We start from the raw sequence: 14,116 nt of genomic DNA on the forward strand, positions 1-14,116 counted from the left end.
TTATTTCCACAAAATATTAAAAAGGTCTGCAAAGAAAACAGATTAATTAACAAGCCCTGTCCTAGATTATGCATCTCTGTTGAAATAAAGACACCAGAAGATGAGAAATTTGAGTCTTGCATAAAAGTATTCAAAATAAATTTAGAAAAAAATACAAATTTTTAAAATCTTGAGCTCTGTGTGGTCTAGATACTATGCAACTCAGAGCTTCTCTATGCCATTTTTTAAATGCAAATTCTTTCTACTCTGAAATCCACACTCCAGAGTAAATCCTACAGGCTTTGCAACAGGGCTTTTTGTTAATTAACATATGTTTTGTTCATCTTCAGACTTCACTACTTTTATATTATTTGGGGCTTTTTGAATCCCTTTAATCTCATCACGTTTTGCTTCTAAGCTCAAGAACAAGAAACTCAGTGAAGCAAAATGATTGGGGATCACTTGTATAGTTAATCAAAAAATAACAATAAAGTAAAAGACATCAGCATTTCTGAAAGAAAATACTACAGGAAATTAAAACCTTGTGTTGATCAATGTTCAGAACTATTAATTTAACCAGCTTGAGTCTCTAAGGGTTTCTCCACATGCAGGGAGGGGCATGAAGGCAAACCAGAGCAAGTCAACGAAACCGTGAATGTGAAACACATTAAACACTTTTTAAAAAGCTAAACATGTTAAGCATTAAGCACACTGAGCACCCGTGTGGATACTCCAAAGCAGATTAAATCATAGCACTCCAAAGTCATGTGAGTATTTAGCAAGTTATGATTTATTTGCGTTGACTTCATAAATTAATTTCTTCACCTTAAATTTTCTGAATGCTCCTCATGTGAGTGAGGTGAGGCACTACCTAAGAACTAGGTAGCAAAAAAAAGGCTTTATAAAAAGTTAACTACAATCATATAGGAATTACACCGTAGTCTGACTTTGCAGCTACAGCAGGAGGGATGGAATGAAAAGGAAAATGATTTCTCCTAGTTAAGTAGCTCAATCCCCTCGAAAATGCAGGAGCTCATAGCATTTAACTATAATTTATGAAAATAAATTAAATAATACATTTTAGTTAGGTTTTCAAGAGGCTCATTTAAAAAACTATTTTCACTTAATTAATTAAATTAATTAAATTTTTTTTTTAAGAAAATGACAGTTCAACTCTTCTCACTGGCCTTTAATAGCCAACAATAATGGAAGTTTTGCTTCTGCTTCTTGAAGTACAATCCCTTCCTTTCCTTTTCCCATCACAACCACTACTAACCTCTCAATGGAAATGGGAATGAAATAAAAGCCTGTGACTACATTAAATATTACTTACCAGAAGGGGAACAGGATGATTCTTGTGATGAAGAATGCGATAGAAAAGATGATAAAGAGTGTATTGCAGGTTTTCTCCCAGTGAGCATAATTAAACATTTTGGCTGCCTGCATTGAATAAAAACCCATCAAACGTATTACAAATATTATTGGAATTAAGTTCCTTTCTGCATTTTCATAAACAAGGACTCATCTTCCACCTAAGCAGGAGGAAAATTTCCTCCATGTTTGACATGTAAAGCAATCATTTTATTGATACCTAATAAAGCAGTATCAAAACAGATTCTTTGTTTATATTTCTCCTTTCGTCTCAAGGAAAAAACTTTGTATCAAAGGCCTAAAGCACAGCTCTTTGATCAGAATATAACAGTGTCTTGAAAACAAAAAAGTGCTCTTGAAAACAGAGGTAATCCTTCATTCCTGTACTGGATTCAAAACGCTGAATCAAAGAGAAGATGCTGGCTACATCTGCATGCTCAGGAGTGTCAGTGACCCCTCACACACAGGCATTCTGGTGCATGCACATTACTGACCCTTCTCCATGCCTAATTCAGCTTCTGTTTTCTCCTTTTTGAGAGCTGGAGATCCTAGCGTTGGTCTCTATGCTGCTAATAAATATTATGATTACTGCTTCTCCCCTAGCTGAACTGTACAACTCTGTGATTCACTGAGGCATCACCCTGGGCACTGCTGAATGAAACAGCTATCCTCAAGTGTGAGCAAAGCTTTGGGTGCCAAGCCTAAATTTTAAACAGCAGTTTGATGAACTTCTGAGTGGCAGGGCTGAATTAAGTTATTCTGGTAGCCAACTTTAGTTGGTGGGAGTGCTGTCCTATCAGTTGTCAACTCAACTGTAAGGCCACACAGTTAATTGGACCACAAAGCAGTTCAGGATTAAAAGTAAACCAACAAACGCCTGTGTGTGTGTTTAATCTGGACCAATCCCAACTGCATGATCCCACAATTAGCTGTTCCAATACAATAGATAAGAGTATCAGGAGCAGAAATTAACAGACAACAGCCTACAAGGGCTGCTTATACTGACACTGCCACCAGAAGAGGTGATGAAACTACGTTCTCAGTCTTGGTGTTTAAAACCAGGATAACTCTACTGAAGGAAACACAGTGCGTTTGTCTTCCAAGAAACCCAGCAGCAAGTCTCTACGACCACAGTGCTGTGTGTAGAATAGGACACTTCTTAAACATTTCTCACCATTGATATTTAATTCAGGGAAGGGACTTCCCCATCAGTCCAGGGGAAGAAATGTTTCTTCTGCCAGTAGATACCTGTGATATCTTGTTCAGGAACAGCTAGAGTGTCTCCAACCAGAAGCGTATAACATAGATGTACCCCTTGGGTCAACACAGGGGTGTGAATGCTGACAAAATTAAGCATGTTTGGAGAAGCAGCCAAAATTTTGGCTGCTAAATTTACTCAAGAATTAGTATCACGACAAGCTGTTCACAGTCTAGCCAACTTGGTCTAATTTTAACAGTGAAACAAGAATAATCCAGAGAGGCAGCTGTATTTCCAGACCCTGTTCTGTACTGAAGAACTTCTCTTCTGCTCTTTTCTCATAAGGGATTCTGTAACAGAGTATCATTTTAAATTATCTAGAAGCTCTTTTTTATCTTACAGTTTATGAATCTGTGAAGCCGTGTCCCTGTGGGGATAGGAAGGGATCATATGGAACTTGTGGCAAAAAGACTGAAACATCACTGAACATAACCTGGGCAACAACCAAAAACACCCGGAAAAAAAACACCAACCAAAAAACCACACACACACACACAAAAATAATATGGAGGGCAGGGTTACCTCAAGCCAGAAATCTGCAGTATCATGCACAAACATCACCAGGGTTCCAAGACGCACGTAATTGCCACACCAAGAGCCACTCATCAACCCAATGGCTGCCAAATGATGAACGACATGAGCCAGAAAATCCTGTGAAGAAGAAAAAAAGGTAGAGCCAAGCAAGTACAGGCCTTGAGGGTCTCCGTGTGGATGAAGTGACAAGCAAGACTTGTCAGCCACAGAGAGATGCCCCGGCAGCCAGGAGAGCACGGCTGTCTGCAGGTGTGCCAGGGATGGACTGATGCTGCCCTCATGTGGCAGCGCCAAATCCAGAAGCAGGACAGTGCTTCACCTTAGAAACATCTCCCACCCCCGTCACAGAAACGGAGGTTTTAGCTACAAACAAGCGTGACCACTTGCCTTCCTTTTGTTGTCAATCCCAAGCGTAAATAAGAGAGACCAGTAAAAACTAATCTCAGCCATATAGTACCAATATTGGGATGGCAGCAGAGTCTGGAATGAAGGAAAACACAGTTAACTCTGAGAACAGTGAAAAGCAAATGCCAAGTAAAATTACTTCTTTCCTTTCCTCATTTTCTCTCCTCTGCTGAGTCTTGCTTTAAAAATCAAGCTAAACTAAATCTCTGTTCTGGGCTTCATTAAGAAGGATGTTCTGGAAGCCAAATATTTTAACCTTTACTCAGACCAATCTCTCGATTTCTGCAGTTCCTCTCCCACCTCTGAATTTTAGCATGCTTTTTTTTATGTTTTTGTCACAGAACTACACAGAATGCTTCTGGGTTTAATTACAAACAACTGCAAATAAACGAAGCCGTCCATTTTGGTGAACAATTAACACTGTAAACATTCACACTTCCCATGACTAAAATGTCAGCTATTTATGCTAAAATGTGCTTAGGGCTAGATGCTGAGCTTGGCTGCTCCCTTGGTTCAATACGTTTCCCAAGTGGCAGGAAGCAGGCTTGGTAATCAGGTCCCACCAGTAAGAGAGGCTGGGAGGCAGGATTCTTCTTACTCTTAGTCTCTGCCTAGGACAGGAATAAGAAGGCAGGGCAATGGGCCGTATGAAAATAGGAAGGGGGAGCACATAAGAACCTCTGGCAGGTGGGAAAGAAGGTAGTTTGCTTGGAGTTATCTGTTATGGGACTGTTAGTAAAACATTTTAGGAAGAAGCAAGAGCCTCGTGGCCCTTGGGAACAACCAAAGTATTGAGCAGAGATGGTCAGACCAAGGACTCATGCCAAACCAAATCACTGCAGCATTCCCTCCACCCGCACTACTGAGCGATAGGGCCCAGCAGGCACACAGCACTCGGGCTGCTCAGCACAACCCTCTGCAGTAACACTATTCTGCAGTGCCTCGAAGCATCGTCAGGCCTGGTGCAAGCACAGGGGTTCTGCACCGAAACCTATGACACAGATAGCATCTACTGTAAGCAACTGGTAATCTGGAATGGGTGGAAATAATAGTGGTCTGGCTGGAGGGCTGAGTTGCAGCACAGGCAGATCATGGAGAAGCCCTACAACAGTCAGCAGGAGGTACTGAAGAAAGTTTTGGTGCCACACCTCTCTAGGTGTTGCCCGCTGGGAGGGAGAAACGCTTCTGCAGATTACCCCTTCCAATGGGGAAATACCTGGAATGCCTCGGGGCCAACGGCCCAATGCCAAAAAGCTCACCTGGAATGGATAGCCAACCCACGTCTGCCATATGTCGTAAAACCAAGGTTTCTGGGAAGACAGATGATTCAGAGAACTGATCAGCTGAGCAACAGTAAGTCATCTTAACTCAAAATCTTCAATACTTAAAATTTCTTCAAGTGGAGCAGGCTAAGAAGCTATAGTCTTGATATCAGTTCTCCACCAATTTTTAAAGGGATCTTGCATCTCAGATTTATTATATTGGTCCCAGCTTTTTGGCTACTTTTCAGGACACCTGAAACATTTCAGTTCCTCATTTCATCATCCAAAGCAGTGGGTGTGTGCTTTATTACTGCAATTACTCAAGATATGTTGCCACAGTGATTAGATTTTGCTGTGTTTACCAGCCACACACATTATTGGTTCATGATGATAAACAGTGTTTGTGGAGAAGAGCCAGATGAACGTAGACACACTGAGAACTGTTCTGCTGCTCAGGAGAAGCATTAATGACACCCCAGGCAGTGCTCACATAGTTACAAGCAGCACTCTCTCTGTTATTCCCAACTTCTGACTCAGCAGCAACACCTCAATAAATAGCCATGAAATACACCCTTGTTGTGACCCCCAAAAGTGCTGCCAAAAAAGCGTACAGCCTCTTTTGAGAAAAATGTGGCTATGTGATGCATTTGTAGGTGTTAATAAGGCATGTTGTAAAACCATGTGTGTGAATTCTTAAAAAAAACTTGCCTTAAAAATATTGATTACTCATAATTATCATAGACATTCAAAAGATAATTAAAAAAATTAAATAAAACCTCAGTGCAATATTACAGCCTATCATCTATATCACATACATCAAAAGATCTGAACCCAAAGAGCCACTGAAACCAGTGAGTGTTTCAACGGGCTTCAAGAAGATCTAGCAGTCAGTCCTTATTTTATTAAAAACATAAGAATATCAATCCTTCAAAAAATTAACTTACATCATACAGAAATATAAGTCCAGCAATGGAGGATATAAGATAGAATGAAAATCGCCAGCTGCAAAAGTACAATGAAAAAATTAGAACAAAGCATTATATTTTTTACAGATATTGTCCTGAGACAGAATTACTGCAAATCATTGTATATCACAGACCATCTTCACACTCTACATTAAGGGTTGTCATATATTAACTATATCTGAATTATTATTATTTAAATACTTAATCTTTAATTAATTGCTATATAGTAAATTATTTTACATTATCACAATACAGAGGTCTTGTGATTACAGCAGTGATCTTCCAGCCAGACATGAGCTGATCAAGAGAACAGTCACAGCAAATGTATAAAGTCCCTAAAACTTAATGTATGATAACACAAACATTTCCTGCTGTATCAATCCCTCTAGACTATTCAGACTGGACTAAGAACATCTCCCTGACTCCAGAAGATCTTTCAGCCCCATGGCACTTACTTCCCGATCTGAACCAACACTGTGAACATTGTGAGCACCAACAGTGACTTGATTCCATTGCTGGGTGAATTTTTCTTGATCTGTCTTAACACCAATGGTCGAAAACAGGTGAGCCCTATGAAACTTTAAGAACAACTACTGGATTAGTTTATGTCTTACTACAGAGGTCTGAATTAACTATAAACCCCAATCTTTGACTAGGTTTGCCAGCATTTAGCCTGATTAAGCTTTTTGTGGCTTAAACGGATATCCATCAAGGCAGATAAACTTTCAGGTTTCCACCACTGATCTGATAAGTCAGCAAAGGGAATAAATTTCTTGTGTATCTTGGCAAATGATGTTGATTATGTATGTCAGAACAGGATGCTGTGACTTGGAGTCAGCAATCAGCGTTGTAATGACTCTGGAGGCTGCGTGGGAGGTATTGTCCCTGGGACTGGGTGTGGCTGGAGACTCAGCCGGAGCGTTCCCACTCCCACCTCTACAGGTGATGGAAAACTTCTTCCTTTCCACTCTTCCTCTTGGCAGGAACAAGCCTGACCTTTCTCAGAGCAGCTCTTCGAGATCAGTAGGAAAACACTGAGGGACTTCACATGCTAAGAAAGGTCATGATCACAGCAACAGGCACACGGCCCCAAACCTGGTGAGAACATTCTGTAAAACAAGAGCAGCAAACAGCCTCCCAGAAAACCTAAATCTGCTATAAAGGGGGAGAGAGCGCCTTGAGAAGAACACTGTACTAATGGATTGAGAGATGTATAAAAATGAGATTGTGGTCTTTGGCAAACATTAATGAAGTGCCATATGAGGGAAGATGGTAAGAACCTGTCTGGTAAAAGCAGCCCCCCCCTTTCTGAGCCTCACATTACCTGGAGGCTGATATCCCAGGTGAAAGAATAAGATGTTGAAAGACTGAGACAGTATTTTACAAGAAAAACAAACAAAAGATGAGGACGTGGAATGCTGGACGCTAGACAAGATAATATGTCTCACACCTGAAGAAATAGTCAAGAAAACAATTATAAAATGACCAGTTGATACACTGGTAATAAACAATTGTTTTGCTTGTCAGCTTTAAAGCATCTTTCCTCAGATGATTTGAAAATAACACTTCAGAACACCCACTGCATAGAAAAATTCAAAAATACACAGTGGAAATCAGGAAAGCAAATGGAAGTAATACCTGGCTGAGTTAACCAAGAGATGTGAGGAAAAACAACACCGTGGCACGGGACAGGCTTGACATGGGGCTGACTCTGCCCTCATGCCTCCCGTTTCAAGCAAGGGAGGAGTGAGCAGTCCAGTGGCTATAGCGGGACTGATTCTGTGATGATTGTAAAGTGTAAACGTGTTTCTGAATCAGATCCAGAGCACCTAACGACTGTGCCATTAGTCCCCAGCCCTACAAATTTATATTGAACACACTTGGCAATAAACACTCAGCGCTTCAGATGAACTCATTGTACGTGCAAGACTGCCAGAGCACTACCTCATTTTGCATTTAGCCAAGCTTCTTTAGGAATTTGGTGAACAAAACCTAAAGTAAAACTCATCCAAATTCACCAAATTTTACCCAAGTGCCTTTAAAGCTCTGAACCTGGCCACCAGGGAGAGCACTGAACAACAGCTATGCAAAGAGATTTTCCGATTTAACTTCAGGAATCTTTTCTCTTGAACCCATCTAACAAAAGAGAATTTAGTTGTGAAGTTAAAGGCTGGTAAGTCTTTTAAGGCAGGGAAGGTTTCATGCAAAGAGCTTTCCAAACCCCAATATTGCTTAACTGAGAGCATTAGCAGCTTAAGTATGGTTTAGAACTGGCTCATCAGATTTTCCTTGTGATTCAGAAAAATGATCCTGGAGATTGCAGGCTTTAAAAAATTTCATAATGCTCGTAACACTGACTACTAGCGTGGAATAACTCTGTTCTTCATTTGTTGCCTTGAGAATTATATCCAATTACATTCACTGACAAAGAGCAGAGCAGGGTTCACAAAATTGCGTAAGAGAAACCTGTTTGCTTCATTCTCACTCAAGCTGCCAAGCAAGTTTTAATTTCAGTCTTTGGCTGTGTATTACTAGAGACATGCACTCATGGCAGGCAGGTCTTATCAATAGCAGGAAATCTTATTGTCACTTGTAAAACAAAGTTAACTGATCCACAAAACAGCAGAAATAAACCATGCATGTCGGTTTGCCAGGAGAGTTTACTCAACCCAGGCTTCAGAGAGCACATCTACGTCTATCAACTGGATTGATGCCCAACAGAGGACATCATCAAATCATTATCATATTGATTCACAAGGAAAATAATCTTAATTAAGTAGTCAATTTTGAGCTTTGTAGCTGTACTTTTAACCCTCATTCCTTAAACTAATCTACACTGAAAGAGGTTAAATATTGTAATCACTTGATATTTTGCCAATGTAATTACGCTAGTCAAAATCCAAATACACAAGATATTTAGAGAGTCGTTTACACTGGTACAGCATATTTCAGTATACAAAAGGGATGAGCTGTGCAAGTAAAGCCATGCCCATTTGGGGATTTGCAATCTGTATGAGGTTTTGGATAACACTGGAATAGTTAAATAGTAAAATGCTTACATGTGGGGAAGTTCTCACACATTTGTAAAAAATCAGACTCGAATATTTTTCCAGTTTTCAATTATATGCAGGAGGTTTTGAAACTTTTTACTTATTCTGTATTATCACTCAAAATTGCTCAATGGCTCACTCAGCATATTTGAGCTCATGGTTTGCACATTACTCCATATTCAAGCTATGACACCTATCATTTAGTTCAGATTCCATGATTCCTGCTCTTGAACTGACTTCTGTACACACAATAGCATCCCAAAATGACAGCATGGGTACATATATAAACAAGAGTAAGCATTTTTGTCCCCTATGATTACTGGCAGACAGAAAAACATTTTCCTATTCTCTGCATGTTTTCATTAAGCACTATGTAGCAGAAGCCTACAAATAAGTCCATTATTACACAATGAAGAATAAAATGTAAAATATTTAAGTTTTTTGGTTTGTTTGTTGTGGTTTTTGTTTTTTTTTCATAAGAAACTGCTAACCTAATCTTTTAAAATCATACCATTTGGAGAAATACTACTAGACCCTTTCAATTTATTTGTGTACTCACAAACCAAAACCCTCGTCAGACAGACCCAACTTTCTAGAAATGAGTCCCCCTTAAAAGGCAACCAAGGACCTCAATCTTTTTTTTTTTTTTTTTTTCTTCAAAACAGTAAAACCCATAAGAATCAAAAGCATTGTCTTTTCTTACAAGGCTTCCTGGAATTTCCGAAGCACTGTCGGGATCTCAAGGTTTCGCCGTCTCCTAAACCATTTTTCCACCAAACGGGCAGTACAGTTGCACTTTTTGGCAAGGCCTTGTATCTCTGACTGCAAAAAATGGAATAGTGTTAGCAACAAGATGCACTCCAATGTAACTTTCATTTATTTTGTAGTTCACAGATCACCTTCGCACTGTTGTAAGGTTTTGAAGTATTACTAATATTAACTATCTATGGGGATTTACCTTGTAGACTTTCTGGTCTAATTTTTGAGCGATGCTCACAGAAACCCTGGAGCAGGCATGAAACGTACAAATCCACAAACTGCTACTGTCTTTCTGGTGGCTTATGATAGTCTAAAAGATGCAACTTCTGCCAAGCAAGAGGTTGGACCGGAGGGGGAAGTCCCATGTATCAACATATGTGGACATTGTATCCAATATCTTATTTACAATAATTTATCAGTTTATATTCAAATGAGTCTCGCAGGTGAGATGCAGGTCTGGAATTTAGGTGACCTGAGCTCTGTTCTCAAATCCAACATACTTCTGTGGTACAGGACAAGTCAGTTAAATATCACTGAGCAAAATCCAGACTGCCTCCTTTTGACACCTAAAAATCAATCGGTGCTAGAGCATTGCCTAGAAATGCATCTAGCCCTTCCAGTGCAACAGTCGGTGTCTCTGCTTCGCGTGTGCTCTGCAGGTGGAGCAGCTTGCTGCGCAGCCACGCTAACGCGTGCTGAGCACAAGGCAGTGGGACTCCTGCGGTTCTGGGTGCTCAGTGCCCCACCTGCGGCAGCCTGTAGGCTTCCTCCCCGTCCTCCGTCCCGAAGCGCTGGAGGTGTGGGCTGACCTCCCCTGGGGCTGCTGCAGCAGCAGAGGTAGCAGGTAGTGTCCGAGTCATCCCTGGGGAAGCTCTTTCCCGGCAAGGCTAGTATGCAAATCAACGCGGCCTCCACCAAGGTAAGGCCAGCTGGGTTAGTCTCCTACCCTCAGAGAAAGCTCTGGTATGCCAGCAAAGGCACCTCAGCTGCCGGGCAGGGCAGGAGTGCAAACTGCCTCTGTGCTCAGCCCATCCTGCCAGCTGAGGAGCTCTCTGCTTGACACGCAGGAATAATGACTTTGTTTTGACAGACAGTGGAGCCTAGATGACCTCAATTGCCAGGCAGGCCTCTGCATGCTTTCCTAGGCACACTCCTCCTCAAGCTGGACACCTAAAGGAGGCAGCCTGAATCTGTCCCATGGACTGACAAGTATAAGAATGCTGTGCTTCATTTCAGAGATTAATCGGCAAACTGTACTCATCCAGAAGGAAGGTGTGAAACAGAGAGATCGGGATACTTGCCCAGATAGAGAAGAGCTCATATGTGAACACAAATACATCTATTCCTGATGATATCAGGCAAAAGACACAGTAAGAGAATAGCAGAGTTAGGAACAGAAAGCAAAGTTCCATGTATCAATAATTATCAATATCCCTCATTACTAGAAAGCACCTATTTCTTTTAAAACCACTGTAGGAACACTGCAGTTGTTCGGTAAACACAGTCAGGTAAGTGAACTTTCTGAGGTTGCATTCACAGCAAAGTTTCTGGTTCCCATCAACAATCAAGTTGCCTAATTTTCTGAGATGGCAAACACTGGCTATTATTTTTTTCTTGTTCCATTTTAAAAACAAACAGCAAGGTAATAGAAAGATTGCTTTTCTTTCTCACATAAGCCAGGATTAAGTATGCGGCAATATAACGGATCAAAAGGCTTCCATGCCAGCGTTCCAACATTATTGCTTGCAATAAATATGATACCACTTTCCAACAACAGATGTCAGCTGATGTTTTCTCCAGGCAGAATAAGTTAAAGATGGAACACGGATCTTCACTAGAAGTATTATTAACAGTCTAACCTAGAGCAGCATGCCAGAAAATTAAACATCTTAAACATATTTTCTGGTTTGGATGCCATATACCCTTGTCAGCAGAACAGCAACAAAAACCCAAATAAATTAAGTCATCTGTCAATCAGCTGGAACTCATCCCATGATGTCATTGCTGATAGCTGATTGAAACAGTAAGACTTGGGATTTTCCAAAACCAAAACTAGTTTAAAAGAATGAGAATCCTTACTTGGGATGGATGTTTTGAGCACTCCCGGAAATAACTCTCTAAAACAGGATTAGGCTGTGGCTTCACACGTCTTACATTCTTTATACCTAAGGCTTTTGCTAGAGGTATAGCAACATATCTGAAAAGACATACCGTGAAAAACTTTAAAAATACAACAGAGTTACAAGATCTTAGCTATTCCCATGACAGAATATGAGGAAAATAAACCTGAATCAATTTAATTTGCCATAGGATATGACAGTGCACTGTGAGAGAAAGGAATCTCCTTCTAGCTAATCCCAAGTGAAAACCGTAGCGTACTAGCAGTTATGCAAAAAAGCAGACCCAAGGACTCAAGTTTGTGGTCATGAAATGCTTTAAATCTAAAGATCCTGATTTCTGTGTCCTTGTTTTTTTCAGAGGCATACTGAAGTTAAGCAACAGCTAAGGGAGAGTGAAACAAGAACAGATGCTCTCTCCACGCAAACTAGAAGATGGCTCCTGGGATACTTTCTCCTAGTGGCAGATAGCCACTTAGCACATTGCTTCACCAGCTACCACTGCCCAAAACACCGGAATTTGCTTGTGGCCTCTAGCTTGTGGCACACAGCAGCTGCCCCAGAGACTGAGGGCTTCTCTTTCTCTTCTATTTTCCAATACAAATTGCTGTCGAGCATGCCAAATGCTTCTTTCTTCTACTTGTGCAGGCTTCTCTGAAAAAGCCCCCTCACTCCTGCTGATACCAGCAATTGACTCCTTGTTACCCACAGCAGAGGCCAGTTTTCCTCATTCATGGGCAGATTCACTGCAAGCCAGATATATGGGCTAATTATTCACACGAGCAGTTTCCAATAGCAGCACAGTGAGACACAGTTGGGCAAGCATTTACTCAGGAGACACTGTGAATGGTTAGAAACATATGATCCAAATTACTTCTGATCTCTAACATGAATGATCTTATCTGGTTCTGTTTTAAGCCTGTCCAATTTACGACATTCCAAATTTCCTCATTCTATCCTGAAATAATTATAAAAACCTACGAAACACATTCTTTAGAGAGAGAGAAAAAAAAAAAAAAGTCAAGCAAAAAAGCACAAATAAACAAGTCAAAGCACTGCAAATCTTAATATATTTGTAGCTGTCTTCTGTGGAGCCAATCTCTGCCTGTCCCATAAGATTCCAGTTGCAGAAGCAATCCACCTTTCAGTGCCAAAGTGAGAAAAATAGGAATCAGCATTAATGGATCTGCATAAAATATTCACATGAAACTTTGAGATTCCCCCAGTCTGCCTAGTTTTGCTACAGCTAGACACCTGGGATCTATCAGCCTCACACAAATGTTCTGGTGGAGGACCAAGTGAAAGAAGAGGTTTGGTTTGGAGGTCAAATACCTCTACCCTTCCACCAAAGGAGAAAAAGCAGAAGGAAACCCAAATGGTTTTGTATTAATTATATCTCTAGCAAAAGGAGATAATTAGAACTATCCAAACACTGTTCTAGAAAAGCAAAATAAAAATATTTTCTTTCTAGATTGGACCACGGCCATGTGTTCCTAACAGTGAAAATATTTCCCAGTTTTTCTCCAGTCATATTATCTCTAATAGATCCTTCCAGCAAACCACCAACTAATCCTCCTTTATAAAAACATAAGAACATTGATCTAAAGATATTTTAATTTTTTTTGAATTTTGGCATTAATGAAGATTAACATTAGCATTAAAATATGTTAATGTTTCTTACCTTTCACTGAAGAATCGGATAATCAGCAGTACAAAAGCATATGGTATTGTAGCATATAACTGATGTGGCTTGGGAAAGACAAGTCCCTCACGGTCTACAAAATGTGCCCATGTGACATTGACAGGCATCCAGATATTCTCCCACCAGAACCAGCTGTTGAGCGTCTTAAATATGTGTGCCATGCTAAGCAAATAAAGACATAATTACAAATTATTCCCAATGTATTAAAAAGAAAATGCATTAAATAAAACACATTGATCCTTGTTGTGTAGAACAATGATTCTCAGCTGGCAGGACATTTCCTAAAGGTAAGGTACAAGCAGATGAGGCTCACATCCTACCTGCAAGCACTGTAGAGATACTCAACGTCCCCAGACTAAATCAACAGACCCAGCCAGTAAAGTCAGTTTTCTCAAGAAAAAAAATGAGTTACAGGAAGCTGAAAACCTGTTGGTTTAGAGCATGTAAGTGGGATTATATCGAGCAGAAGATAAAATAGTGCTAAATTTTGAGCTGGTATAAACCAATGGATCTTAGAAATCTGTAGGAGGGGAGAAAACCTGCTGTCTCATTTCAGTCACTCACACTAGACCTGGTCAAATGTTTTGCAATAATAATTTACACTCTACAATACCAATCCACAAAAGATACTGAAGAGAACTAATCTTCCCTAGGCTGCCCTTGTAAACAAAATATAAGTGGCTGGAAGAGTGAAAAAGAAATGAGAAAGTCCAG

The 14,116-nt window shown here is 40.3% G+C and overlaps 1 protein-coding gene across 1 annotated transcript in view; it reads right to left on the reverse strand.

Annotated features, from left to right (window-relative positions):
• The window catches only part of CERS3 (ceramide synthase 3), a 29,638-nt gene extending 16,075 nt beyond the window's left edge, over positions 1-13,563 (reverse strand). The window contains exons 1-8 of the mRNA XM_074917253.1: positions 13,382-13,563; positions 11,663-11,780; positions 9,528-9,646; positions 5,754-5,811; positions 4,807-4,857; positions 3,530-3,622; positions 3,131-3,259; positions 1,313-1,419 (exon numbers count right to left, since the gene is read on the reverse strand). Of these exons, the coding sequence (XP_074773354.1) occupies positions 1,313-1,419; positions 3,131-3,259; positions 3,530-3,622; positions 4,807-4,857; positions 5,754-5,811; positions 9,528-9,646; positions 11,663-11,780; positions 13,382-13,563 (857 nt within the window). The remainder of the gene's footprint in view (positions 1-1,312; positions 1,420-3,130; positions 3,260-3,529; positions 3,623-4,806; positions 4,858-5,753; positions 5,812-9,527; positions 9,647-11,662; positions 11,781-13,381) is intronic.
• Positions 13,564-14,116: the final 553 nt, after the last annotated feature.

Source organism: Athene noctua, chromosome 13 (assembly GCF_965140245.1).
Source record: "Athene noctua chromosome 13, bAthNoc1.hap1.1, whole genome shotgun sequence".
NCBI classification, from domain to species: Eukaryota; Metazoa; Chordata; class Aves; order Strigiformes; family Strigidae; genus Athene; species Athene noctua.